Source organism: Lipophrys pholis (genome assembly GCF_963383615.2).
Source record: "Lipophrys pholis genome assembly, chromosome: 16".
Classification (NCBI taxonomy): domain Eukaryota; kingdom Metazoa; phylum Chordata; class Actinopteri; order Blenniiformes; family Blenniidae; genus Lipophrys; species Lipophrys pholis.
Genome location: NC_137634.1, coordinates 17,884,640 through 17,910,739, shown reverse-complemented (window position 1 = coordinate 17,910,739; position 26,100 = coordinate 17,884,640). Strand labels below are relative to the sequence as shown.

Genomic DNA, 26,100 nt, shown 5'->3' with positions numbered 1-26,100 from the left:
ATCCTTGTTATTCCAGAAGTCTGAATGCTTAAAGAGGTATATTATGAGGACCTCATGTTGTGATCTGAGATCAGTTGGCAGTGAAGGAATAACACGAGAGTTGGTCCGTTCCAGTAAACAGTGTTCTTGTCCTCAGTGAATTAAATCAGTGTGGAAGAAGAAATCCACCTTTAAGAATATAAATTCGGTGAACAAGTTTTAAACAAGATTGTACATCATGTTCACGTTGACAAAACATATTTTGGAGTAATAAAAGTCATTTCAAATAAAGGCCTAACTTATCACAAATATCCTTCTATTTGAACATTGTAGCTGGAACTAAGCCTACACAATAATCCTGGGACTGTTACACATTTACAGTGCTACACGACCAACAACGCCCCTCAAAAAAGAAAATATATATGCTTCTACGAATGCTTGAGGCTAATTAAGAAGTGAGCAAATGCACAAATGCAAAGGGACTGAATACATGAAAGAGCAATATTTAGTTGAATTGAGACTGTCCGAGGTTTTGATTGCTCTGAGGCTCAAAATGAGACTTACATGTGTCAAATAATACCACAATCAAATATAAAGCTTTTGATTTTTGATATTCTTTATTATTATTTTTTTATGCTGACAAAAGTAGGGTTATAATCCAGAGGTTGAATATATATAATTTCATTATTTTACTTTGAACTCAACAAGAAGATACATCCATCCATCTTAATGCATGAATTCCCGTCGGCTCATGACAAACAACAAGCACAAGTATTTTCTTCTGTGATGTTGCTCAATCTAGTGTCGTGCAGTTCCATACCAATCATCTGGCAATGTGGGACGTGTGCTCACTCCAAGTTTCCCCCCTGTGGCTCAGTAATGCTCACAGAGAGATATCCAAGTCTGCTGGAGCTGCGCTGCATTCAGGCTCCGTATCACGGATGCACAGCAGGAGCCGGTGATGTTCGAGTGTAACAGAAGATCTCCTCCAGGCTTGTGGCAGCTTCATTTGATTTAGATCGTTTGCGCATTTAAACACAGACTTTGGACTAAGTTGCTCAATCCATGTCCCCACGTCACCCAGTATGCATTGGAACAGTATGACCCATGCTAAGCAAAGTAATGTACGTGCTCCTCTGGGCCTGATCGAAAAATACTTCAATAAATAAAGACTCACAAGATTTCATAAGAAAATACACCGTTTATTGACTCTCTTGTCTGCCGTGACAAGGAAACAACAGTGTAATAATTTAAACACTATATAAATAAACATGTGAGGGACATGGATTTAAGGAAATGTCTGTTTTTGTCAGTTCTGGAAAGGGTGAACTAAAACATTAATGAAAAGAAAAAAGGATGAGCGTGAAGGAAGAGTCGCTTCTGCAAAAACGACTGACGGAGGATGACTTGCCAAAGGTTGTATCAATAACCAGCAGAGTAATGATGTCTCACTTTATGTTGCAGAGATAATAGTCAGCACAGGGTTTATTTATGATGTATTTGGTATTGGGGTATTTGACAGTGGGGGTTAAAAAAAAAAAGGGTGTAATTTATCAGAAATATTATTGATACTGGGTTTTATTTATCAATGTAAAAGCTTTTGTAAAAATCTCTTTTAAACAAGAAATTTAGTTCTTGAAAAATAACAAGAGCATTAAAAAAAGCTTGCTTTCAGACAAATCTAAAATATGTCCTTCTTCCAACTGCTGGTAACCAATCACATTTTATGACATCGAATAGCACATCTGTTTAAAATCTCTTTTCAACTTTGATGACTTTTTGATGCCTCCAGTGATGCAGCACTTTTCAGTATCCAGCCTCCAGTTAGTTCTTTTACTTTGTTCTCACGAGTTGTTGAATTTGTATTTCTATGCAAGTTCACCAATCAACAGTAAAATCCGATCTATGCATTTAAATCTATCTGACTACTGACTATTTACTCTTTAGGGAGTACTCATTTATGAATACTTAAAAACTGGACAAGTTTTCCATGTAGAATTGTGGCTTTTATAAGGCAGTAAAAAACAGATTTGTGTGCCATTTATGTTTGTAAGAATATCTACATATCAACATATCCTAAAATGTCTGTAAATGGAAAAACACTATCCCTGGAGGCCAGGACCCTATTGTATTTGAAATGTTTCTTATTGTTGTTTTTATTATTATTGTTATTCAATAGTTTCTGGCATTTCAAAACATATTCAGGTGAGCCAAAATGTTTTTTGTTTTGGATTTATCAACATTTCAATTATTTCAAATGAAATGCTTAAGGACGGATTGATGCATGTAAGCTAAATAAAGGGCCCCGTTTAATATAACCTCTAAATGATTTAACTATTTCAAAGTTGTGGAAGTAGGGAAACCAAGACACACGTCTCCTGGTTTCTGGTGCGATTTGGCAGCAGAAACACAAACCTGACCTTAAAGCGATGACAATACAGGCGGACATTATAATTGAATTTACTTGTTGGGAAGAGGTGTGGTGTGAGCACGGGTTCCAGGGAACTTTTGGATAAAACGATAAGACGTCTCCTACTGAGACTGAACGCACGCACTCCCTGTGAGCGGCGTGTTTATTATGCAGACCGGTTGATGGAGAGGACACTTCTGTAAGCGTTGTTGGGTTTCTTTGAGGTTAGTTTAAGGCACTGCAGCAGGTGGTTGTGAGCGTGTGTTTGTCTTGCGTGTGTTTGCATGCTGTGTAGGTGTGAGCGAGACTTCAGTCTACTTCTGTCAGGCCGCACGGTCTCCTGAACTCCTGCCCTCGCTCATGAATCCATTTGTTCGACACTGGTGAAACAGGAAAAATAGAAACCAGGTCAGATAATTACAATATGCCAATTTATAAGAACCTACAATGCAAAAAGGAATGATCTCTAAAAGTTACCAACAGTGATGACTTCCTTTTTGTTCTTGTTTGTTGAGTTTTGACTGATTGGACATTTTGCAAGCGCTGCTCAATTAAATATCTCGTTTCTTATGTTGCATTCTTTCCTTTTAACATGCTGAGTTGTAACCGATTGTAATGAATATGGCCATCGATATTCAGCGGTGACTGAAGTGGTGATATGTAGATTTGTAAGCTTCGAGACTTCAAAGCATCAGTAACCCAAACAGAAACGGTCTGCATGGTTACACCGCTATGTGCTCAACACTCAGCGTGTAGACGTTAAACATCTGAATCTTCTTTGATTTGGAGCAAAGCAGTTAAACCCAGGGATTAAACTAAACTAACAATCTTTTTTGATTTCCTCCAAACATTGCATAATAGATGGATTACATTAGAAATTCGGATTTAATAGAATTAGCTAGAGCAGCTTGTCACTCACTGGAAAGCGCGAAAGCCAATTGGAGTCTCGTAGTAGAGTAGTTAATAACGCATGGGAGGGATGCTAAATTATCGACAGGGTCGAAAGGAAAATAAAAGTTTTGTGGCTTGTTGAAAGGGGAAACAACCTTTTCAAGGAAAACATGTTCCAGAGGAAGAAGGGCCTGATGACATTCAGTTCATCCAGACTGCCTTATTTAACCCCAGTAAACAAGCCCAGGTTGGAGATAAAGAAACTACACAGGATGTTCTCATCTGAGGTGATGACAGTCTAATAGATGACAGGATCTAACAGAGTTTGAGCATCTGCCACTGAACACACTAAATTAAAATGTATATTAGTAGACCACCATTAGGGGACACCGTAGACCAGGATGCACTCATGTGGACGTGTGGTTGGTTGTTGATTGTCCTCAGTTCGACTGCGTTTACACTGTCAGTGTAATGTGACCAAATTCAGATTTTTTGCTCTTATGTGGCACAGATCAAATCTGCTTTAGGACAGTGTCAGAAGGAAAAAGACACATGCATTCCGAGATTTTGAGATCAGATACAGGCTTGATTCATATCTGGAAATAAATATGATATGTCAGATACTGTATGTTTTGGATATGCGCCAATGTGACCACCGTGTTGAGTCTCTAACGTCATCAAATCTGTGACCATTATTTTGATGCATAAATGGTGAAGATGCTGTAAATGACATGAAGGCTATCCAACAAGAGGAAAATCCAGCACAGTGGTCTCCCGAGGAGGTCACATGACTTCTCGAGGAAATATGCATAAGATGTAATGTTGGAGATCCTGAAGTTTGTAAACGCTACAAGCATGTCCAATGTTTCAGGTAAGTGTATTCGTGAGAATCAGATATGGGCCACTTGATAAAAATATGTGACAAAAATCTGATTTCGGCAGGAAATCTGATCCGAGCAAAGACTTGCAGTGTAAATGCAGCATTAGTGTCCCTGTTTGGCAAGTTTCTTTTGTTTGATTGCCATTTTGCTCCATTGGGAAGGAGTTGTTTTAAGTTAGTGCTCTTTCCTTATCATAGCATTGAATTTAGCAATACTTGTCTGTTTGTCCTGTATCCATTCTGTCAAACTTTAGTCAATAAATGTGACAGGGATGCACACGGATAATCAGCTAAACGTGTTAAGCATCGCCCACTTGATACAAGGCAATAAAAGTATGAGTCACTTAAAACCAATGTGTTTATTCACGTAGAAAGATGCCCAACTGCCATGCAGCAGCCCACCATTAGCTGGAGATTAGTTTTACAACACCTTCACCAATGTAAACAATATCGAATGCAGGCCGAGTCCCAAAAAAAAAGGGGAACGACGACACTATAAGGCCAATTTGATAGTGTTTATGTCACCCCAACAACTACCTTCCACGATATGCTTCCACTGAGCTTTGTTGGAGGTAAAATCTTTAGGGAGTTGATGGATTACCGAAAGTTTGGGACTGTTTTCTGAGCATTTCTGTTGTTTAAACTTGTCGACTAGTCTAATATACGTAGAACGTTGGTTTGGTCAACACATAAATCATATAGTGAATAAAAGGATACACTTAATTACTAAATGCACAAATGGAAAGATACATTAGAATCATCAATGTAATTAAAAAATGTAATATCAAATTTAGAAACCACAACTGTTGAGAGGTCTAACAGAAATAGTACGTATGTCTGCAAGTGTTTAGTGTAAATTCCATATTTTGTAGGGAGAAAATATAAAATGCTTGGGAGTCCTGGAATATTGAGCGATGGAAATAAAAAAAATACTGAGATCTGAAGGATTTATTTTTAAATTGGTTCTGCCTAAGCTATATATATATTTTTTTAAAATCTAATCACATTTGACAAATAATGATCGAACATCATAAATCTGATCCGTGGACTCACCCCATTTACTTCCTACTAGGACCGGACAAGCCGCATGCCTGGTCCTATAGTCGCCCTCCCCGCTCTTGAAGAGATTATACCAGAACACTGCTGTCCCCTGTGGAGAAATGACCCATGATGGTAACATGTGATGTGACTGACAGAAAACAACACACCATGAGGCAGAAGCTGGGTCAAAGAGGACCGGGAGGGCAGGAGGCTTCAAGCTGAGTGACCGGACTGCAGTAACACACTGTCCCACCAGATACCAAATTTTTTTCAAAATTATATATACACACACACACACATATATATATATATATATATATATATATATATATATATATATATATATATATATATATATATATATATATATATATATATATATATATATGGGTTTTCTGTATAGAGACAGAAAACGCAGCTGCTTGCAAACACGAGCCGTAAAACATAAATACAACATGAATAACAACCATGTGAAACATAATACAACTTAACTGTCCACTGAGTCTGACACGTGTACGACACAGAAAACATACAGTCTGTTGTTCAAACCTTTCTAGGCCAGATCGCAGCTCCAAAGTCAGGAAACACCGTGGCACCTCCCGCTGCAACATCACTCATCTGGAAACAGACACGAAACTTGATGCTTGAAATAAAAATTTAAAGAAATGGATGTATTCCTTCTGTAGCCACCTCTAAAGGTGACACTCATATCTTAATCAAGCTTTGCATAACCTACTCTAGTTATGTACAATATTGTTTGATTAAAAAAAAATATTTTCAAAGCAACACTGAACATGTCATTACATTAGAGCTTTTTATATTGGAAAATAAATAGACATAAAAACCACAACTGATATTCAACATGTTTTCTTCCTTCAGAGGTTGTTTACTTTGTGTTTTTCTTGCAATAAATATATCTCAATTTATATACAAAAGTTAATTTCTTGATGCTTTTAGAATCTTTGAACCATTATTCTACTTTATTTATTTTTGTGTGTTTATGTAGAAATTATTGAACAATTACTTTCTTTCTGTAAATTCAAAGCATTTTTTATTTAACACTGTCAACAATGAGAACACTTATGGACATTAAACAACTACAGAATCACGCCGCCAAACTACAGAGCAGACTACAATACATGCATATTGACAGGTCACTAACTGCATACATTCACATTCGCAGGCTTGAAATGTTTTTTTTTTGTTGTTTTTTTTTTGTATTTTTTTAAAAATCTGAATAGTAACGGCAAGTCTCAAACATGCTGGAAAAACAAAACTTCCTGAGTGGCATTCTCGGCTTGTTGTGGCTTTCTGGTTGATCACAAACAGGGCAAATATATCCATATAGCAAAACATGCTCAGCTGAACCATTCATACTGTTCAACTTTTGATTTTTTTGTTTTTTTTGGGGGGGGGGGGGGGGGGGGGGGCAATTTGTGAATTTGATGGCTGCAATTTTGCCCACTTTTTAGAAAATGGGCTTGTAGTTTTTGGTACCACAGTCAAGTATTCTGTCATGTTGTAAAGTTTTGCCCTGCTCACATCTTAGACATACTGTATCTATGGATCTGGTGTTAGCGAGGGCACGGTACGGTCGAAAGTAGGTTCTCTACTAGCGTGTTAATGAGAAATGGCCAAGAAAACTCTTCACAATAAGTACTGGAACTGATTGACAGATTATCTTTACCTTAAGATGTTTTATTTTTTACTTTTTTCCACAGTTTAGAGTATTATCCCAAATCCATCATCTCTTATCCTGAAATCAAGTCATTCTTTAAATTATGTTTACCTGCTTAACTAATTAGGTGACTAGAAACCAAACTGGAGGACAAATTCTATCAGAGTCAATCAATCCAAGTCCAAGATTGAAGCAGAGCTTATGTCCATGGAGGTTAACAAAAGGACGGAGAGTGGATCTCAGCATTCTGCCACCACCGGCCTTCATTCAATGGCGACTTGGATGCGAATACTCACGTAGTTTAAAAAAGTTGCCACACGATTTCCAGTGCCTAATCTTTTGAAAGCATCAGGTTCATCTTTCTATGAAGATAAAATTTAAGAGTGAAATCCACAATGGTCGCACAAACACACATTACTTACATAGTTTAGGAAGGTTGCAAGTCTATTTCCGTCGACCTTCAGGTTGCTGTCAAAAGGACGCTGCAACAGATGTTTAAATGTTGAACTCATCACTAAAAGGACTCACACTGGGAGCCAGCCACAAAGGGCTGAAATAGCACCAAGATCACACCATTGATATCACATAAAGCTTAAGTATTTGTGTAGTAAGAGAAGAGTTATTTATTTCTATTACCCTCCACAGAGGGGAACTTTCTTGCAAAAGCATTGTTTTTTTCCCAATCAAATTTTTTCACACCCTTTCTATTATAGCAGCTGTAAAGTCCCTCAACATAACTATCTGTGCAGTTTGAAGTATCTGCCCTCATACACTAAATGTATGATGCCAAAAAAGCATGTGAGATTCTTTAAAGGTTGCCAGATAACACGGAGAGAAAACAGCTCCGATGTCCAAGTAACGTCCAAGTTGCATACTTGGTGTTTCCACACTCGCATACATACTTTCCCCCCTAAAGCAGGACTCACCCGTGAGAAGTCATAATGTGGCTCGTACTGTCCTCCAACTCCATAGTTAGCGACCTGGGCAGTCATTAATAAATGTGGTTCATAAAAAAAGTTCATGACAAAGCCTTTCTGTCCACTGAGTTAATGCTTATAAAGGAGATATATTCTAGATATTTGCGGAGGTGCAGTGATTCTGCCAGGCTATTTATTACCTGCAGTAACTCTGCAGTGTCGACTGTGAGTCCAGTGATGTCCTCTATCCTCTGATTGACTCTCTGGACGACAGCATCATCTTCTGACTCCAGCCACGCACTGAAAAAACATGAACTTGTATGCATCTAATACACACAAACGTAAACACACTTTCTGGCTGAGTATGATATTGGAAACACAATGCTTCATATAAATACAGAATATTGGTCACAATTTAAAATGTTTTTTTTTCTTCCTTGAAATCCAATCAGGAACAAGAGAAACATAAGGGGGCGAGAACAAAAAAACCAAATGGTTACCTTTTTGATACTCTGTAGTTGGCTGTGGTCAGGACTCCAGTTTTGGGGTCGCGGACTGTGGCTCTGGCCAGCTTAAAGTAAAAGAAATAAAATAACAGAAACCTTAAACTTACATCCAACTTTTATATCGAATTCTACTCTATTTGTACAAAATTGGTGTCATCATTTTACATGACTAATCTAAACAATTCATTGGGAGTATTTCTTTAAAACAACTTCAATTGGTCTCGGAAAACCTGAAAAAGCAAAGCTGGGACGATAACAGGCTCACAGGTTTGAAAACGAATTCTTCACAGATCCTACATTCATTTTCTTATTCACCGATAGTGTCTTGTCTCACCCTGGGTTTTGCCAACTCTTTAATCTTCTCAATCTCCTCATGTGACAAGACCTCCAGGTAGCGCACGATGCGAGGGCTGTCCCACTCATCCTCCTCCTTCATGGGCTTGAACAGGAGACGGGGGTTTCTTTTACCGTCCTGGTAGCGACAAAACAAACGGCTCCGCCTGGCGTCATTCTGTTAAGACATCAGGAAAAACCAGGGAAAGATTAACTTTTTGTCAGTTTTCTTTTTTTTTTTTTTTTTTCCAATTCAGTCTTTGACACAACCTCATACTGTATTTGTAAAACCCCTGGATTTGTTTCTCCTGCCCACTCTGGCCAAATCTAACTTGTTACTTGTTTGTAAATAACAATTATTATCAGATATCTGGCATCTGATTTGCACTGTGTGTGTGTGTGTGTGTGTGTGTGTGTGTGTGTGTGTGTGTTTGTTTTACTTAGATCTATTTTTCCAAGAATAAATGTGTTTAATGTCTCAAACAGAAAGGGATAAACGCTCAGTTTGACTTGTCGGGCACGTTTGTATTAACACATTTTCAACACTTTAAGTATATTCATGAGCACAAATGCAGGATATGAAACATGTGATCACATCTCCGATTTCTGACCTCAAACTAAGCCACTCCTTTTTCCTTCACGTCTCACCATCTGCAGCCCCTCTCCTCTGCACAGAGCCTCGTAGGCCTCTCTCTCCGGGAGGTGGTCTTTCGGTCTGCTGTAGGTTCCCAGTTGGATGGGCTCCTCTGACGGAGGCTGGTAGGTCTGGTTCATCTCGTGGAGCTGTTTCATCAGGAGCCGCTCGAAGTAGCGAAGGTTTCCTCCCGCTCTGTCATGTTTGGGGTCTGCCAACACAGTTAAGCTTAGCTGCAAGTAACTTTAATCTCACGTGTTTTAAAATGGGACAAAAATCACATATTTCACATTTTGGAGTTTAAAAATTATACAATGAACTACAATAAAACATGCAAAATATAAATAATATACTAAATACAAATCAATATACTTTTTAGGTATATGTGTAAAATGTATACTGTTCCTCGCAGTAGCTCTGTTTGTGTTTATATTAAGGTACAGAGTTACACGTCTTATATATTTCAGATAAATTCTGATGAACTAAGGGAATTTTTTTTGTTATTTTATTGATTTATTTCAAACATGCAAAACAGAAAGAAAGAAAGAAAGAAAGAAAAAGAAAGAAACATTTAGATGAAAAAAACAAATTCAAAAGGAACAACACAATACACTCAATCTACATTTGCATGAATGAGAAAGAGTAGGAAGCAGGAATATGTGAAGCTTTGCAAAAGCAAAAAGACCAAACATTTTCCTTTACATACAGAATACATATATCAGAATAAAGAAAAAAGAACATCTGTGGAGATGAGTGGAGACTGTTGTGCACTGAGGAAATACTTCGCTTTGATAAAAGAATGATTGCGCCCTCCTGTGTACATTATTGGAATTGCACCTTATGGTCATTGAGAGGAATTAAAGCAGCAACTTTGTCATCCGGTCCTTTTCACAGAGAAGCAAACAAGTCTAAAATGTGCACCGACGAGGACGGCCGCACGGTTCCACACTTTATTTCACTTGACATGTACGCAAACATAGCACAGCCCTAAAAAGATGGCCTGCTGCTGTTAAACTAAAATAACAGTTTGAAACCACAAGGCCTGACTTTGAAGGGACTACACCCTGCCACTGGTGAGCGCAGAGCACCACTGCAGTCAAGGAGGAGGCTGATTGTAGTGATTAGTGATACAGGAAAGAGAAAACCCAAGAGTTAAACCACCGAAGCAGATTGTGGTGGTACTGGTCAGCTAAGTGGTGTCTGTATGTGTCATGGAAACTCAAAACATCAAATAGAGCATCTTAAAATATCTGTTAACTATGTTATTTTAGACTCTCGAAAAAAACCACAAACATTGTCTGACTCAGAATGAGATCAATGATTGTGCACGTGCATTTACAATCATCAGTGCTTTTATTTCTTGTCTTTTTGAGCTTATTTGACTGTGCTGCAACTTACCAATTGCCACCAGCCGCCGTGTCAGCTCAATGGCTCGAGGGAGGTCACCCATTTGGTAAACAGAGTAACTGAGGTAATCCAGAATGTTGGCCTTGGACACCACAGCTTCCTCTGCAGCGTCCAGCTGCTTCAAGGCCTGCTGCAGCCACAGCACCGCGTGGTAATAGTCCGCCTCGTTATAAGCTGTCTTTCCCATGTCGAAGCAGTCGTCCACCGTCAGTAAAGCATTAGTGTGCAAGCCTGGAAAAGAATTCAATTAATGTCAATAACTGAGAGGAATAAAACATAATGACCATATAATGGAATTACTTTATGTAAACCGTGGCTTTATTTTGACTCAGTTCATTTTATAGCAGCAGACCACTTCACTGTAGTGTGTTAAAATCCAAATAATACATATTTTAAAGGAAGAAATGCCAAAAGAATTGAGTATTTTATCTTCAAACATACTAAATGTGTTATATTTTATACTGTGATAATGTATAATTATATCACCCTGTATTTAACTGTATTTTTCTTTGTTCTATAGTTAGACATTGACTCATTCATGCACACACTTTCATCTGCATAAACCACAAGTGATGATAAATGATTAAAATTGCAATGGCTTCTGCAGGGAAAAGTTACTGTTAAGTGTTTTTGAAAAAACATTATGGTATAGAGGTATTCTGAGACACTGAATATTTTCAGCTAGAATTGAGTATAACCCATAAGAATGATCATTTCCCTTATTTTCCTATTTATTTTCAACAAAGTGGCATTTATGCCTTTACTATGTATGGGTCTCTGTTTGTGTTTAGCAGAACTTGTTATCAAGGGTAACTGATCCTTGTTCAACACGTAATAAAAATTAGGCTGTTGCAGATGCACACGTGCAAACACAGTTGTGATTCATTCACTTGAACACCGATATGCACCAACAAGCAGACACATTTTGACTAAGCAAGTGTGCAAAGTCTCCAATGTGTATAAATATAGATTTTTATTTTTACTTTGGCATGCCACAGTAATATTAAATATGATGCATATCTAACGTTTAAGTTATTTTATGTGTAGAATTTGAAACTTGAGGTTTGTTTCATAGATTAAATGTCAATTATTAGCATGAACATTCCAACACAGAAGCAACTCTGGCAAGTAACAAAGTAATTTTATTTTACTTAGTCACTGTAAATAGTCAGAATTCTTCAGATAACTGTACTTTTTAATAAATACTATTTACTTTTACTCATTTCATTTGATCACAACCTGTACGGTCGATGATCAAGAGCAACAATGACAGGTTCACATCCGCTGATGGTAACAGAATATATTCTGTAATCAAATTACATCAATAGTGGTTACAGACTTCCTGTTTCAATTACAAACAATTTTGCAAAAAGAAAAACCAACTTTTAAAATAAATAACAACATTCAGTCTTTTATTCATAATTCAGTAAACTCATTACTACATGTTCATTTTTAGAAAAGAGTTTAGTTTCTGACAGAAGTTGTCATTGCTGAAAATCAAACTGGTGTTTGACCAAAAGATTACAAAAAATAGTTTGTATGCACATGTGCAAACGTGTACGTGGATTTGACATCCACCCACCGTCACAACCAGTAAAAGGTCACCGTCAGTTGAGAATGTGAATGCCTCTGCCATCTATGTACGCTAAGAAAACTGAACATGGGTGGGTGCAGTTTGCCTTTGAGCGTTTGAATTTCTTCACACTGGCACACATTGCACTGCTCTTCCTAATTTATTCACGCATGTTTTCACAGTCGGTGGACTCTCCGTGGTTACCTGGCAGCTTTCCTCTGGAGAAAGCTTCTGAATCCAGTTGGTACGTGTCCTGGAGACGCATCAGGGCTTTGGCTGCACCCGTCGCATCCTCCTCATCTGGGAAGGACTGTCTGTGTATGGACATGTTGGAGATAAACCCTGGACAGAAAGTAAGAACGCACAACTCTGAATCAGTCAGGATGGTGATTATAGTGGAGAGGTAGGTGATGAGCAAAGTCACCGAGTCAGATAATTAACCGAGGAACTTACAATACATGTTAATGTTTAAATAAGAAACAACTGTGACATTTAATTTCTAAGCAACTTTGAATTTGTGTCTCATTGTTTAATTAAGACATTTTTAAGTTAGTTTGGTTGGTTGTTACACAAAATAAACTGTGACACAACTTTTTTGCTTTTCTTTGTTTTCATGTTAATTTCAGCCGAGTGTCACTTACGATCACACGCAACAAGTATGGAGCAGCTTTCCTCTGCCATCATGACATATTTTCAACTTTTAAGTTTCGCTTTACTGTTTCACAAATTTCTTTTACATGCTTTGGTGAAATGAACAAGGAACCAATTGAGCAATGAAAGCATAAGAAGGTAAAGGAGAGTGGAAAATATATTACCCAACAAAATGCTTAAGGTATGCAAGATTTACTTCAACCCTCTTCGTCTTCAGTGGCCACAACTGGATGTTCACGTGACTCACTGATAGATATAAAATTAAGGTTCAATACAGGCTTCTGGGTCCAAACACACGCACCCAACATGGCCAAAATGTGCAGCGACGAAGACCAGCTGCAGCTAAGAGATGACAGATTGTTTTTATCTACGTGTTCATTCTGAAGGAGCAGAAATTTCCTCTCTGCATCCAAAGCTGTAATAGCTGTGCTCACATCTGCCTTGGATTTGATATTTGCTCTCTGCTCAGGCTGATAGAAAGAAAACAACCCTGAATGCTGCCTTTCACACACACATAATACAGTGAGATATCACATAGCTGCACGTATTGTAAGATTGCAAGAATAAAAGGCAAAAGATGTATATTTGAACTCCAGTTAATACCCACTAGGTTGGTTTAAAAATAATTTCAGTATTAAGCCGGACTTGTGTGTTTTTTTCCAGGGACAGAAGTAAAAAAGCACCTCACTCTCAGCTTGTTACTACAGCAAATGTCTGTTTACTCTCACGCAGGCAGCAGACCAACTGCCACGTGTGGCCAAAACCAGAAACTCACACATTCTTGAGGAGCACACGAAAGAAAGGCCACCGACGACTGCCTTGTCTAAACAACAACACACACAAATCCCGACAATATAATCACAGAGGAATGAAGCCTTAACGAAAGCATGCCAGGACTTTCCTTCCCTTCCCTGGCATGTGATGGTACCGTCACACCGACATCTCCTCACCGTCTGAGGGGTTCTGAAGCACCAGGGTCTCCAGTTCGGACCACTCCGAGTTGAGCCTCTTCATCAGTTTGTAGGCATTCACAGGATGAGCCAAGTAGCCCTCGGGATCAGAGGTGGACACTCGCGTCAGGGCATCAAGTTTGCTGGCCCAGCTTCAGAGTAATGGAAAAGGTCATTGCCGTTTAAACTTCACATTGAAAAGTGAACGTGAATTCTCTTTGTTTACATTTTACAAAATGTAATGTGGAAAATGAGTATACAAAGATAATATGTAGACAGTGTACACTTTGAATAGTTGGTGTTTGCTGATATACACCAGTAAAGTATGAGGAGGTTGACTGTGTGTTGCTACATGTAAACATTTTCTTAGCCCTTAAGAGTTGTTTATAAGTTGCAGGCTTCATAAAGTACCTTTTGACAGCAGCAAGCTTGGACTCCTCTGCTTTGATGTATTCCTTTAGAGACTGAACCAGCTCCTTTTCAGTGTAAACCAGATCTGTCATCTGACCTGCAATAACACACACAAATGGTCAACTTGTGCTTCAGCTTAGTTTCAGGTAATGTGAACCTTTACAATGTGGTGTGCACAACACATTCTAGTCCAGGGGTAAACTGGTGCCGTAATAACTTTTTACATTTCTTTACTTATTTCTAAATGTTTGACATCCCTGCTTTACAAGAAACAGGGACAAACATTACGTAGGTTCAGACAAAATGGCTTGTGAAAGGACAACACTTCAGAAATATTCATAAAAACTACATTTGGTTTTTTTTTGTAACAGTACAGTAAAATACCAGCTTCTTTGAAGCATCGTGTGATATGAATTTGTTCAAACATGTTCTCTCAGACAAGAACCACTGAGGCAGATAAGATTTGAGATATTCTGGCACATTTGAAGCAGGACATGAAGCATATTTGAGACAAAAACTCAAGAAAAGAAATGGTTTACTGTAAAATAATCATTTCAATGCTTCAGGTTTTGTGAAAATATATGGAATTAATTATAGATTTATTCATTAATAACAACAACAAAAAAAGAAAAATGGGGAGATGTTCTATTCCGGATAGGTTGTACTACGAGTTTGATCTCTGGCTTAAGCCGTCATGGTCTCTTATGGTTTGCGTTTACATCCTACAGCGTATATTTTTGGTAAAAGCTGTTTCTTCGTCGCAGATGGAGATTTTTTAAAAATCCTGGTGGACGTCACAACATGTAGTTCCTGCACAGGCTACAGTAGGATATGGCCGACAGTGGCAAGATTACTGAACGTTTTCAATGGATTGCTCAGCAGCGGATGATTCTCCAAGGTTTGGAACAGAAAATAAATAATAAAACACTTTTATCATTCCTGTGTACAGGCAGTATAAGTGATCAGCCAGATGCAGTAAGTCAGTGTGATCTAAACGTCTGTTTAATGCATAAGCTGCAACCTGCCGAGTGGCGCAGACTACAAATCAAAGCAGCGAGTGTACATCATGCACTACAGAGATTTTGCACAAAAGTCTCAGAAAACATTCATGATTTTTTTTTTTCTCCCAAGTTTAGAAGTCGATCAAGTCATACATTTTGTCATTATTTTCGCCTGCGCAGAAAAAAATAATCCAATAACCACAATTATGTGTTTCTAAACTTATAGACGGCCAAATAAACTCAAGCATTTACTGCCCCCATACCACATCCTCTGTTTAAAATCTTTTTATGGCGAAGCACTGACTCGGATTCCTCAGCGACGAGACATTCTCTGCAGTACCAGAGTCATATGGCCAGACTTTGTTTGTATTTTTGTGGTGAAAAGGGGCAGAGCTTAATTCCAGGACAATGCTTTACGAGAAAGTGGATGTTGCCTTGAATCAGAAATACATTCTTCATACATTTTTCTCTATTCAAACAATGTGCAAAGAATTCTAAATTAATCCTGCTATTGTCGCCTCAGGATTGTAATGTATTTTATATTGTGGCATATTAACAAGCAGAGGTAAATGAAGTTCTAAAAGCAATGTGATCTGCACAATCTTTGTTGAATCGATTCTGTGTTATATAATATGATTTACTCATTTCTGTCCTGTAATTGACTGTGATGAGGGAAGTGGGAATTGAAGAAATTTGTTTTAGGACTGTAATCTTGATTACAGTTTCCACTTTCAGTGCAGCGTCAGTGTGAGACAGACAAGTGGTTCTTGGTTGGATCCGTAAAAACTTCAGTGCTACAGACATGGGCACGTTAACAGAGCTATTTTTAAATAGTACTCTGAACTTCCTCTGTAGAAATCGACAACAGATGTTCTGCTTTCCATTGACATTTCCTTGGAAGCATAGTAAATAAATGTTAGAGCTAAAACAGAGAAAAACAAAGTAAAACAGTCCCACTGCGCAAACCACTAAATGCACAACTAATAATAATAACACATCTCTTGGAGAGCAGTTGGTAGTTTACGCTTATTTCTAGTGAAAGCAGTGGACTACTTTATGACCACATCAGTGGTCTACACTTTTAAACGTGCAAAATCTGAAAATACTCCCCATGAAACAATCAACAGAGGTGTTAAACTCACCAATGGAGGTGAATATCTCTGCCTGTGTGGTCCAGCAGCAGCAGCAGCTGAGCAGAATGGCGGATGTAACAAACAGGAGTTTCTTCATCTCGCCTCTTTCAACAACCTGCAAACAAACATCATGTCACACAAACTAATAACTTCATCACAGCATGACATTTATGAATGAAGAATCCCCAACAGTGGTCAAGTTTGATTTGTTCTTATCAATCAATATTGTTTTTCTGTCACAAAGCCGACAAAAGGCTGAGGCGTCACATTTTGATCCTCATATATAAAAAACAGATCTGCGGTTTGCATAACCCCGACTCAGCTGTTTGTTCAGGTTCTGTGTTTCCATATTGAATTAGCTGAAAACAGTCCATTTCCATTACGTTTCCTATAAATGAGTCATTTGCAATTGTGCCCAGTTCTTCTTAAAATAGGGCATTAAATTAATAGCGTGGGGGGAAAGAAGGGGGCCACAGGGTTGTGTAGTGGTTAACATTAGTCAAAGCAAAAAGTTCTCTGGTTTGAGTCCTTGGCAGCCATTCTGCGCAGTTTGTAGATTTGTTTTTCCTCTCTCGGTACTCCGGCTTTCTCCCACTGTCCAAAAAACATGTATTTGAGGTTAACCGGTGATTCTAAGTTACACGTGGGTGTGATTGTGAACGTGTGTGGTTGTCCGTCTCGCTGCGTCCAGGCTGGATCCTGCCGTCGGCCGTAGTTTCATGACCTGCACGTCTCATCTCCTTATTTGGTTGTTTAATATGAGCTAAAGTTCAGCCTCCGTTTCATTACTCGACACAGCCAACAAATATCGAAACAAAAGAAAAATCGGACAATTCGGTTCAAATGGGGGCACTGTGGAATAAAGAGAGCTACCAACTATGCACTTAATGAACTCCGTACTACACTTTCAAAATCGTACGCTTGAGCCAAGTACAACAGATCACGTCCTTTGCAGACAATTACACCCAAAATAAAGAAAACATTAGAATCAAACAAAAAACTGAGGCACCATGTTTCAGGTTCAGCCCATTGTTTTTGGTTTATTGGGACTTTCTTGTTGAAAGTTGCCACACTGCGGGACAACGATGTGGACTTTCGGCTGCTGCCGAGTCAAAAGGAGGAGGAGACATTAACAGATGGAAATCACCCGTTAGAAGCTTTGTTCACAATGAAGGATTCCGCACAGCTTTTCTTTTTTTTTTGTTACTTAAACCTCACTGCTGCACTTTCTTTTTGCCACATCACTCCTCAGTAATGTTTGTCTGCTAATGCCTGTGCACCACACACACACACACACACACACACACACACACACACACACACACACACACACACACACACACACACACACACACACACACACACACACACACACACACACACACACACACACACACACACACACACACACACACACACACGTTCCTGTGTTCACCATTGTATAATTAAAGGTTTAAAAGGATCTAAGCAGAAAATTGGCACTTGATGCGACATAATAGTAATGCTGTATGACGGAATCTGCCCCAGGGAGAAAATACTCCTTTCACTTATAAGAAAAAAAGAAATGACTTTGACAAAAGAAATGTATGATGCACATTAATATAATTTGAGCCTTAAGCCAAAGCGACACTGAAAGACTAACATAATCGCCTGAACATGTATTATTTTCCCACACTTGTGTGTCAAGCAAACACAGTGAAGGGCAGGAAATAGTGACAAGTTTGTGACAAGAAGATCCTGTTAATGGGGCAAACATCTAGACGAGCATCAGGCATGCCATATGGTGAGCTCCCCCGCCAGCACGCAGCACTGGAGGAGGCCTGTGAAAATTAATTATCGAGGTAAGAAAGAGGGCATTTTCATTATTACCTAAGACATTTAGGTCAGTGCCGGGAAATGAAAGATTTCAGGAAAAAAGTTGTAATTTCAATGTAAAAAAAAAAACTGTTGCATGACTGCAGATGTCACCATAAAGATGTGGACAATAATGTATTGATTTAAGATTATTTCGATGCATTAATGGAAGTTTATGCCTCAAAAAACAAATCACAAAACACAACAATGAAGAGGTTCTGCACTGAGCACAATATATGTATGGTTATCAAAGCTTCTAGACACAATGTGCTCATTCCAACCACTGAAAATGTCTGCAACAATTTGACTTAATGCGATCTTTCACTTAACTTAGTTTTAGTGTTTTTGCAATAATTAAATAATGGTCATCTCTCTCTTTCTTATAAATACATGTCATTGTTTCATTTATTTTGAACAGTGGTGGTCCACTCAGAGTAAAGCAAAAGTCTTGAACTCCACAAATGAAATGACCACATCAACCCACGCTAATTTACACCCAGCGCGGCGGCTCAGCTCAGCCCTGCCTGTCGTTACAGGTTGTTGAACCCAGGTCACATTCCTGAAAAAGAGGTCTTCTGCATTTACAACCCAAAAAGTTCCCCAGTTCTCACTCTCTCCTGCAATTTCAGGAAATATGTAGGGAAACGTCACTGAGGAGAGGAAGAGAGCGGATATGATCCGACAGGTCACGGGAGATCCAGGTAATGGACATCTGGAGTTTCAACACAGACTAGAGGAAGTGTCCTCAGGTGTTCCCGTCTCCAGCCTAACTGACCTAACTGATACTCCTCTGATGTTACCGGGATGTAAGCCCGACTCCTTTCCCACACCCAGGATCGAGGTTTAACCGAATGCGCCACCGAGGTCGACGAGAGTATCTTCTCATATTTGTGTGGGTTGACATTCCCCAGTCATTTTCCGTTTTACATGGAAGTGTTGCTTCATGAGAGAGATAAGAAAGCAAAGTTAAACTTTCCCTGGCAAAGCAGTCGGGATCCAAGGTCTGCCACGGTGCAGGGGGATTGCAAGGAACAAATATTTACTCTCAACATTCGTAGTCGTCTTGCTTTGCTCATCTCCTCATCCACTCCGCTGGCAAAAACCTGCTGGGTCTGACAAACAGCTGTCTTCAGATGCATTTGATGAACGTGTGTTTTTCCATCTTTAGTGGGCGGGCCCAAGAAAACGTGTCAGGAAGGAATTAAAGTATTTCTCTCAAGACAATAAATCAGATCTTGTTCAGCTTTTTTCTTAAAGCTGTTTTATGTTAAAAACATTGTAAATCAGAGCAACACTATGGGGAGACTACTGTCAGGACGGCCGCAGCAATACCTTTTATCAACATTACAGCAGAAGACCTAAAGAAAGACTTTTTTTGAAACTTTCAGGCTCACATTTACAAGCTAAACACTTCATGATGACATGAAACAATCCGTGTTTACCTAAATATCGTGAATATATTGTTATATTTTTAAAATAATTTCAATCATAAAGACAGTCACAAAGCGATGTAGGCACTGTATCAAAACCAGCCCCTTTCTCTAAATTAAGCTAAAAAGGTAAATCTTTTATTTATTTATTGGGAGCCGTGTGTTTCCAGAAACATCTACCTTTGCACTGATTGCTTTACACCACTTCACTACTAACTGACTGATGGGACCCAACTTTGTCTCGTACCATTATTAGGAGTAGGCGTCCTCTAAAAACACTGAGTTTGTGCAGCTGCACACATCCATGATATGTGGCATATTGCTTTTGTTGGGATTCCTGTTTTAGAAACCAGCGGGTTGCTTCATGTTTTATGGCAGTTCAAAGCAAGCACTAAATTCCAATTTTTGATAACGACTAATCTGATGGGCATCGGGAGACATTGTGCATACAAAGAATGAAAGCTGCATGCCAGAAAGCTGAGATGAATAGGCCAATTTCATTTTTTTTCTAGACTGAGATAGTAAATAGTAAACAGAGATAAGACAGCAAAGTCCTGATGGCTAAACAGATATTTCCTGATGGTAATCTGCAAGCAGGACGGGCAGGTACGCCACGCCACACAGGCTTCAACACACACACACCTGCTACGTGTGCAGAGTAGCACACTTCTTATATAATACACCGCATGATGTATGCGCATGAACATTCACAGAATGAGAACATGCTCAGGCAATACGTGGCTGCCAGTCTGAAAACTATCACACGCTGCTCTCGACATTAAAATCTATTTCAGATCCAAACTTGTAATGCTGCTGCTCTGAGAGATTCAAATTTACACAGTGGGGACAGAAAAGAAAAGATTTTGAGATCTAAAATGCCGAAATTTGTGACACAACTCACGGGTTCAGTCCCAGCGGTGACGGTGAGACGATTTAGCAAGCATTACCCATTACCCACTTTCACTCAACATCACATGAGGGGTGAATAAAGTGCAAAGTTGCTTGTCGTGAGGCTACTTTGCTGCTTCATACAGCGACCCAATAGATCTGGCGACCTTAGGCATTTTACACTACTTTTAGAAAATAAAAAATGAGCCCTTTTATTGAAGTTCAGTCAACCCTGCAAACGACAATCTGCGCGCGAGATGCAGAAAATGAGAGTACTGCCAAAGGTTTTGAAAAAAATAAATAAATAAAAAAAAGGCTCCATTTATGTTGTCTGTTGGCCATATGTGCTTGATTAAAACAAGCCATGTGTCAAATGGTATATAACCCAATAAAAAAACCTTTTACATCATGGTTATGTAATTATTTTTAGTATTACTTTGAGGTTGAGCAGCACTGGGAGCTGGAGTAACATCGGTAATCCACAATCAATCTACAAACTGGTTTATTCCTTAAAAAGCTATGTAAACTGTGTTGCTATATGCTAACTGCTGTAACAGATAGAAGTGATCCACAGTCAGACTGGACTGCTTCTAGGGAACAGACAACACCAGGACAGTAATTTATTTAATATAGAATAAAGACGTATAAGTAGAGGTCATTAGACAGAACTAGTGATGGATGTTGTATAACGATTATATTTACCTAAATCACACTCTTCTATTTCCAGGCTACGTCTGGCACTGCACCATCCTGTGAGTGTGCAGGTTACCTGCTGTGCTGTATAATTACCTCTGACAGATTTATGACATTTGCCTATTGGTTGTCTTGCATGTACACACCCTTGAATGGCTGCCAATGGCAATTATTGTCTCTGCACAATAAAGAAACCACCGCAGGGCATCACTCACCTTGTGGACATACAGCCTGTTCAACCGGACCTTTGTGTGCAATGAGGTTTAAATGTGGGTGTACGGTTGGTTTTTGTTTTTTTCTTAGCTATTCATCTCATCTTTTCAATTCAATACGCAGGTGGCTTTTGGTTAGGAACAGTCGGATTTTATCTGCTGTAGGTTGGTGATAACAGATTGGCAGGATATTGATCTAGTTCATTTTCAGACCTCTCTTTTCTCACAAAGGCTTCAGTGTCACCTTATGGCTTCTGATACCAGGGTTTACATTATTCATGGCACCATATATTATGTCTATAGAAGGTTTCTTAGAGAAAACAGGATTTAAATAGAGCTACAGGAAAAAAAAAAGATGTTCTTCATTGTTTTCTGGCTTTTGTTTAAACAGTACAAAAAATAGGTTCAGAAAGTGGTTACAATCTATTCTGACTTGTTTGAATTATCTTTAAATTAATTTCTGATATACTAGACACTGTAGCTGCTACAAACAATTCCTAAAGGGAATCTTGTCGTTTCCTTCTATGGCTATACACCACTTATTACTTAATAGTATCGAGACATGACAGGATTTTGACTCATTTGGACATGAGTGTCCCCGATTACTGATGTCTCAATGTTTGAATTGGATTTTTTTATTTATTAATTTATGTATTTTTGCCAGAAAGTATTCCACATTTGAACTGCGGTAAGCTTTGCTTACAAACAAAAAAAAAAGAACTTACATTGAATACATTAGTTCAGGGGTGGGCAACTCATTTTCCCAGGAGGCCACATGAAAAATTTGCACTACTGTGGATGTCCGAGACATAAGATGACTTCATTTTTTGCTCAATAAAAAAAAATGATCTCTTGATTAAAAGCAGCTGCTGCTCTGCATCATCTTTTTTTTTTTTTAAGTCAACAAAAACCACCCTTTTTCATTAACCTTTTGTTATCTCACTGTGAATCACCAACTTTGTGGAAATAATTGTTTGGTTTGCTAACCAAGGTGGCGGACAACACGCAGCAACCAATAAAGACCAACATTTTAAATGTAATAAAGCCAAACATCACTTGTAAATCTTACACGCACCATGCACGCTAACTTTAGTTTGATTTACAATTTCCCAGTGACACCCTGAGGGCCGGTCAAGCACATCCAAAGGGCCCCGTTTGGCCCCCGGACCTTATGATGCCCAGGTTTGCATGAGTTGGTTCACGTTTGTAGGAGCAAAATAAATTTGATGTTTTTTCTAATATAAACACGTGGTTGTAACACGGAAACAGTGCATTACTACATTGTATATCTAAAAACAGATTTTTTTTTTTTTTGTATATTAAGTGTGCGCGCGCGTGAAGCTGGTCCCTGCTCGCGAGCCGCTCATCATCCACAGCTGGCTCAGCTGACGTCACCCCGAGACAGTTGTTTCTAGAAATTACCACACTTCAGCGATTTGGGTCCAGTGTAGAGTCCTCCTGCAGCCTGCTAAGCTTTTCCACACGTTTCAATCTAAAAAAAAAACATTTGCCCTAAAAAACCCTCTCACCGTGTGCGTAAAAAGCGACTGAGTGCATCCAAACATCTCCGTGCCGCCTCGGGCCGCAAAAGTTCGCGCAAAGTTAAAAAAAAAACAACTTTGTGAAACATTGTAACCCGACAGCTTCGTCTCGCGTTACAATGGAGCAAAACAGGTCGGAAATAAACACACACACTGGTGCGCGCGCCTCAAGAAATAAACCATCACCTATTTGTTAACGCCTAACATTTATTTGATGGTTTGGAGTGTTGGAATGATAAAGGACACCCCGGTTCAGTCGCCTGTTGGACCCAGTTGCTGACAACCATCCCAGCATGTTCGGCAGTCCCACCGATTCGAGCAGGAATGTAAACAAGCGCTCTCATGATAGCGACTCGGGAACAGCGTTTCCTGCCAGCTTACCTTTCAATTCAGCGTTTTCAGGAGCGCTGCCACACAGAGGTGTCCGGACACAGACCTGCTCGATACCCCCGGGGTTATGAATAGTACAGAGAGGGGTTGTCGGCGCTGCCACGTACAGAACCTCCTGGAGGGTTTAACCTTAATACACCATGTAGGCGCGCAATGACATTCCTCATCAAGCAATGCTGTGGTGCCTTCACACACACCTCGTAAATTCTGACTTCTTCACTTTAACACCAGATTAGAAGCCTTTTCTTTTTCTTAAATGACATTAGCTGTTTTGAAATATAATCGACCCACTCTCTTTGTGGGAATTCTACCGAGTGCTGAATATGCAAGTTTGCCCAAGTGAATACTGTTGGCTGCTATAGTGCCATCTATCTATCTATCTATCTATCTATCTATCTATCTATCTATCTATCTATCTATCTATCTATCTATCTATCTATCTATCTATCTATCTATCTATCTATCTATCTATCTATCTATCCATCCATCCATCCATCCATCCATCCATCCATCCATCCATCCATCCATCCATCCATCCATCCATACATACATACACACACATACATCTATGTTGTTCCTGATAAACAAGGCCCGAGGGATTAATATGGAAAAGCTGCATTTCTAAAGTCACAATAAATGAAAATACCATTCTCACAAGAATATTTCCAACCAAGAGTAGTTGTACTTAATTTTTTTAGGAGGACAGCAGAAGGACAGCAAGGTTCAGTAAGTACTCCTATTTTACATGTCTCCAAATTGCAAAATTATCATGACTATGATAGTTACAAGCTATGACGAGCTCCACCCAATTACGTAGGCTGAATATTCAAGTGAGATCTCTTCAAAAACAAAAAGCATTGACATAAAAAAAATATGACGTTGCCTCAGCAGCAGAGCTTGTAGATCTTTTACATTACTTACGGTAATGCAATCCATGCAAACTGTCACGTTCGCAGTGTGAGGAGGTTTCCAGGACTGAAAGCCATCTGGACCTGAAATAACGTACAATATGTTTTACATGGGGTTTTGATTATTTTCCCTTCTTGAAGTTTCTGTTGTGTTCTTTCTGTGCTGTATGGTCTTTGATGTTTGTGTATCATGTGCAATGTTGACCACTTTGAGGGATGGCAACTGCAGATAGGATTTTAGAGGTTGCAGTTATAACTAGAATGATTATAGGCAAGTGGCACTTTTTTTCTTTGCAGAAGTAATCTTCTTGGACACGTGGAGGACTGAGGCACATCTGATGAAACAGTTCCTGTGATTACAGAACAGACTAACGTCATCATCCCTCCACTGAGTTAGATGCTGTGCTCAACTGGTGAGAAAGTACAGTTTACACAAGGTGCTTTATTATTTAGAAAAGTGCTGCTGCCGTCGTGGATTACATTGTTTCATTCAATTCTGCTGAAATATAAGATGCAATCATTATTGATTGTGCAATATCTAAACGCCACTGTTATTTTCTGTGTGATTGTGTTAAGTCATTTTGCATTTTTATATAAATTCAGCTACATGCTACTTTCATTTTATGACTAACAAGGGCACACAATAAAGTGTATTGCATTGTTTGCCCAACAGTTTTGAGTGTTGGCCAGTGAAATCATGTAACCCAAACTGATGGGAAAACTGTTCCGTCATTGATTTTCTCCTTATTTTGTTTTTAAATCTCCTTACATGTCAGTGTAAGAAGTGATCATCATTGGTGTCATTTACCTGATTTACAAAACGACAGACAGAAGACAAAACAGTGCTAGATGAATGAACAATATCTGTATATAAAGTACATGACAATACAAACAATATTATGGTATATCAGTGCAGTGTGTAGTGGAAGCCTCCGTGCATCAACAAACAGAGATCTCGGAGGTCCCACTGATATCAAGGAACCAAACCCTACTAAATGTGGGCGAGAGCACCGTGCAGAGTGAAAAGAGTTGCACTGCCCCCCTCTGGTAGGGTCTTCTGGTACCTAATAAATATAGAAGGAAAGACTTTGGTCAAATAAAGTATGCATGTGAGCATTAATAGGATAAACCTGTAATCATAATTTACTACACAAAACATCACTGAGAGATGTTGTTGTTAATAGAGTTACTTTAATAAAGGAAACGTATTGCCAGTTTACAATGTGTAAACTGAAAATGCTTTTTTCCATCTTTGATTATTATGTTTTAATGTTCTCGCTTGAGGTTGCAAGCTGGTGTAATGCTGAGAACTTTCTATGCTAAGTGAGAAAGTTGCAGGGTTGGACTTGTACGTACACAAATTTATTTAGTTTATTGTTCAGATATACTTTTTTTTTTTAAACCCTTTACAATTAGGAATTGAATAGTGGATTAAATCAACCTCCAGCACACATCACGATATATGACTGTATTAAAAACTTGAGGACAGCTCACTCACGCACCTGCATTTATAATTGTTGCTTAGAGAGAGGCATATTTATCTGTACAAATAAAAAATGGAAAGATAAAAACCTAAATACATTATTAAAATAATGAAAACAAAATATAAAGCTTAAAAGGAGTGATTTTTTTCTTGAAAGGGAGTGACTAATAGAAAAGGCCTTCAGCTTTACTTTAAGAAAAGCAGTTTCTTTCTTGGGGCTTGATCTGAATATTTTGTGAATGAAAACTAAAAGCAGCTTCACCTCTTAGATTAAACAGAGTAGAATTCAAATACTCTGACATTTTG

The 26,100-nt window shown here is 38.8% G+C and overlaps 1 protein-coding gene across 4 annotated transcripts; it reads right to left on the bottom strand.

Moving 5' to 3' along the window:
* Positions 1–1,163: 1,163 nt before the first annotated feature.
* LOC308122032 (prolyl 4-hydroxylase subunit alpha-2-like) lies at positions 1,164–23,547 on the bottom strand. Of its 4 annotated transcripts, none has more exons than XM_080483632.1 (16): positions 23,395–23,547; positions 16,405–16,510; positions 14,262–14,358; positions 13,851–14,002; positions 12,454–12,591; positions 10,668–10,907; positions 9,284–9,480; positions 8,637–8,813; positions 8,297–8,367; positions 7,997–8,096; positions 7,806–7,859; positions 7,302–7,361; positions 7,176–7,241; positions 5,751–5,819; positions 5,214–5,310; positions 1,164–2,769 (listed from the first exon to the last, which is right to left on the bottom strand). In XM_080483632.1, exons 2-16 carry the CDS (start codon positions 16,490–16,492, stop codon positions 2,699–2,701), a joined length of 1,677 nt encoding a protein of 558 aa, XP_080339758.1. In that variant the 5' UTR covers positions 16,493–16,510; positions 23,395–23,547; the 3' UTR covers positions 1,164–2,698. The 4 variants fall into 4 exon arrangements, with proteins under 4 accessions (XP_080339758.1, XP_080339759.1, XP_080339761.1 ...); XM_080483633.1 differs by having other exon boundaries at positions 7,338–7,361; XM_080483635.1 differs by lacking the exon at positions 7,176–7,241.
* Between the last annotated feature and the right edge of the window lie 2,553 nt (positions 23,548–26,100).

Coding starts and splice junctions, on each gene's coding strand:
- LOC308122032 (XM_080483632.1), bottom strand. CDS start 16,492: ATGAAGAAACTCCTGTTTGTTACATCCGCCATTCTGCTCAGCTGCTGC. Junction 14,359..16,404: donor AGAGATATTCACCTCCATTG/GTGAGTTTAACA, acceptor GTGTTATTGCAG/GTCAGATGACAGATCTGGTT. Junction 7,860..7,996: donor ACACTGCAGAGTTACTGCAG/GTAATAAATAGC, acceptor ATGACTGCCCAG/GTCGCTAACTATGGAGTTGG.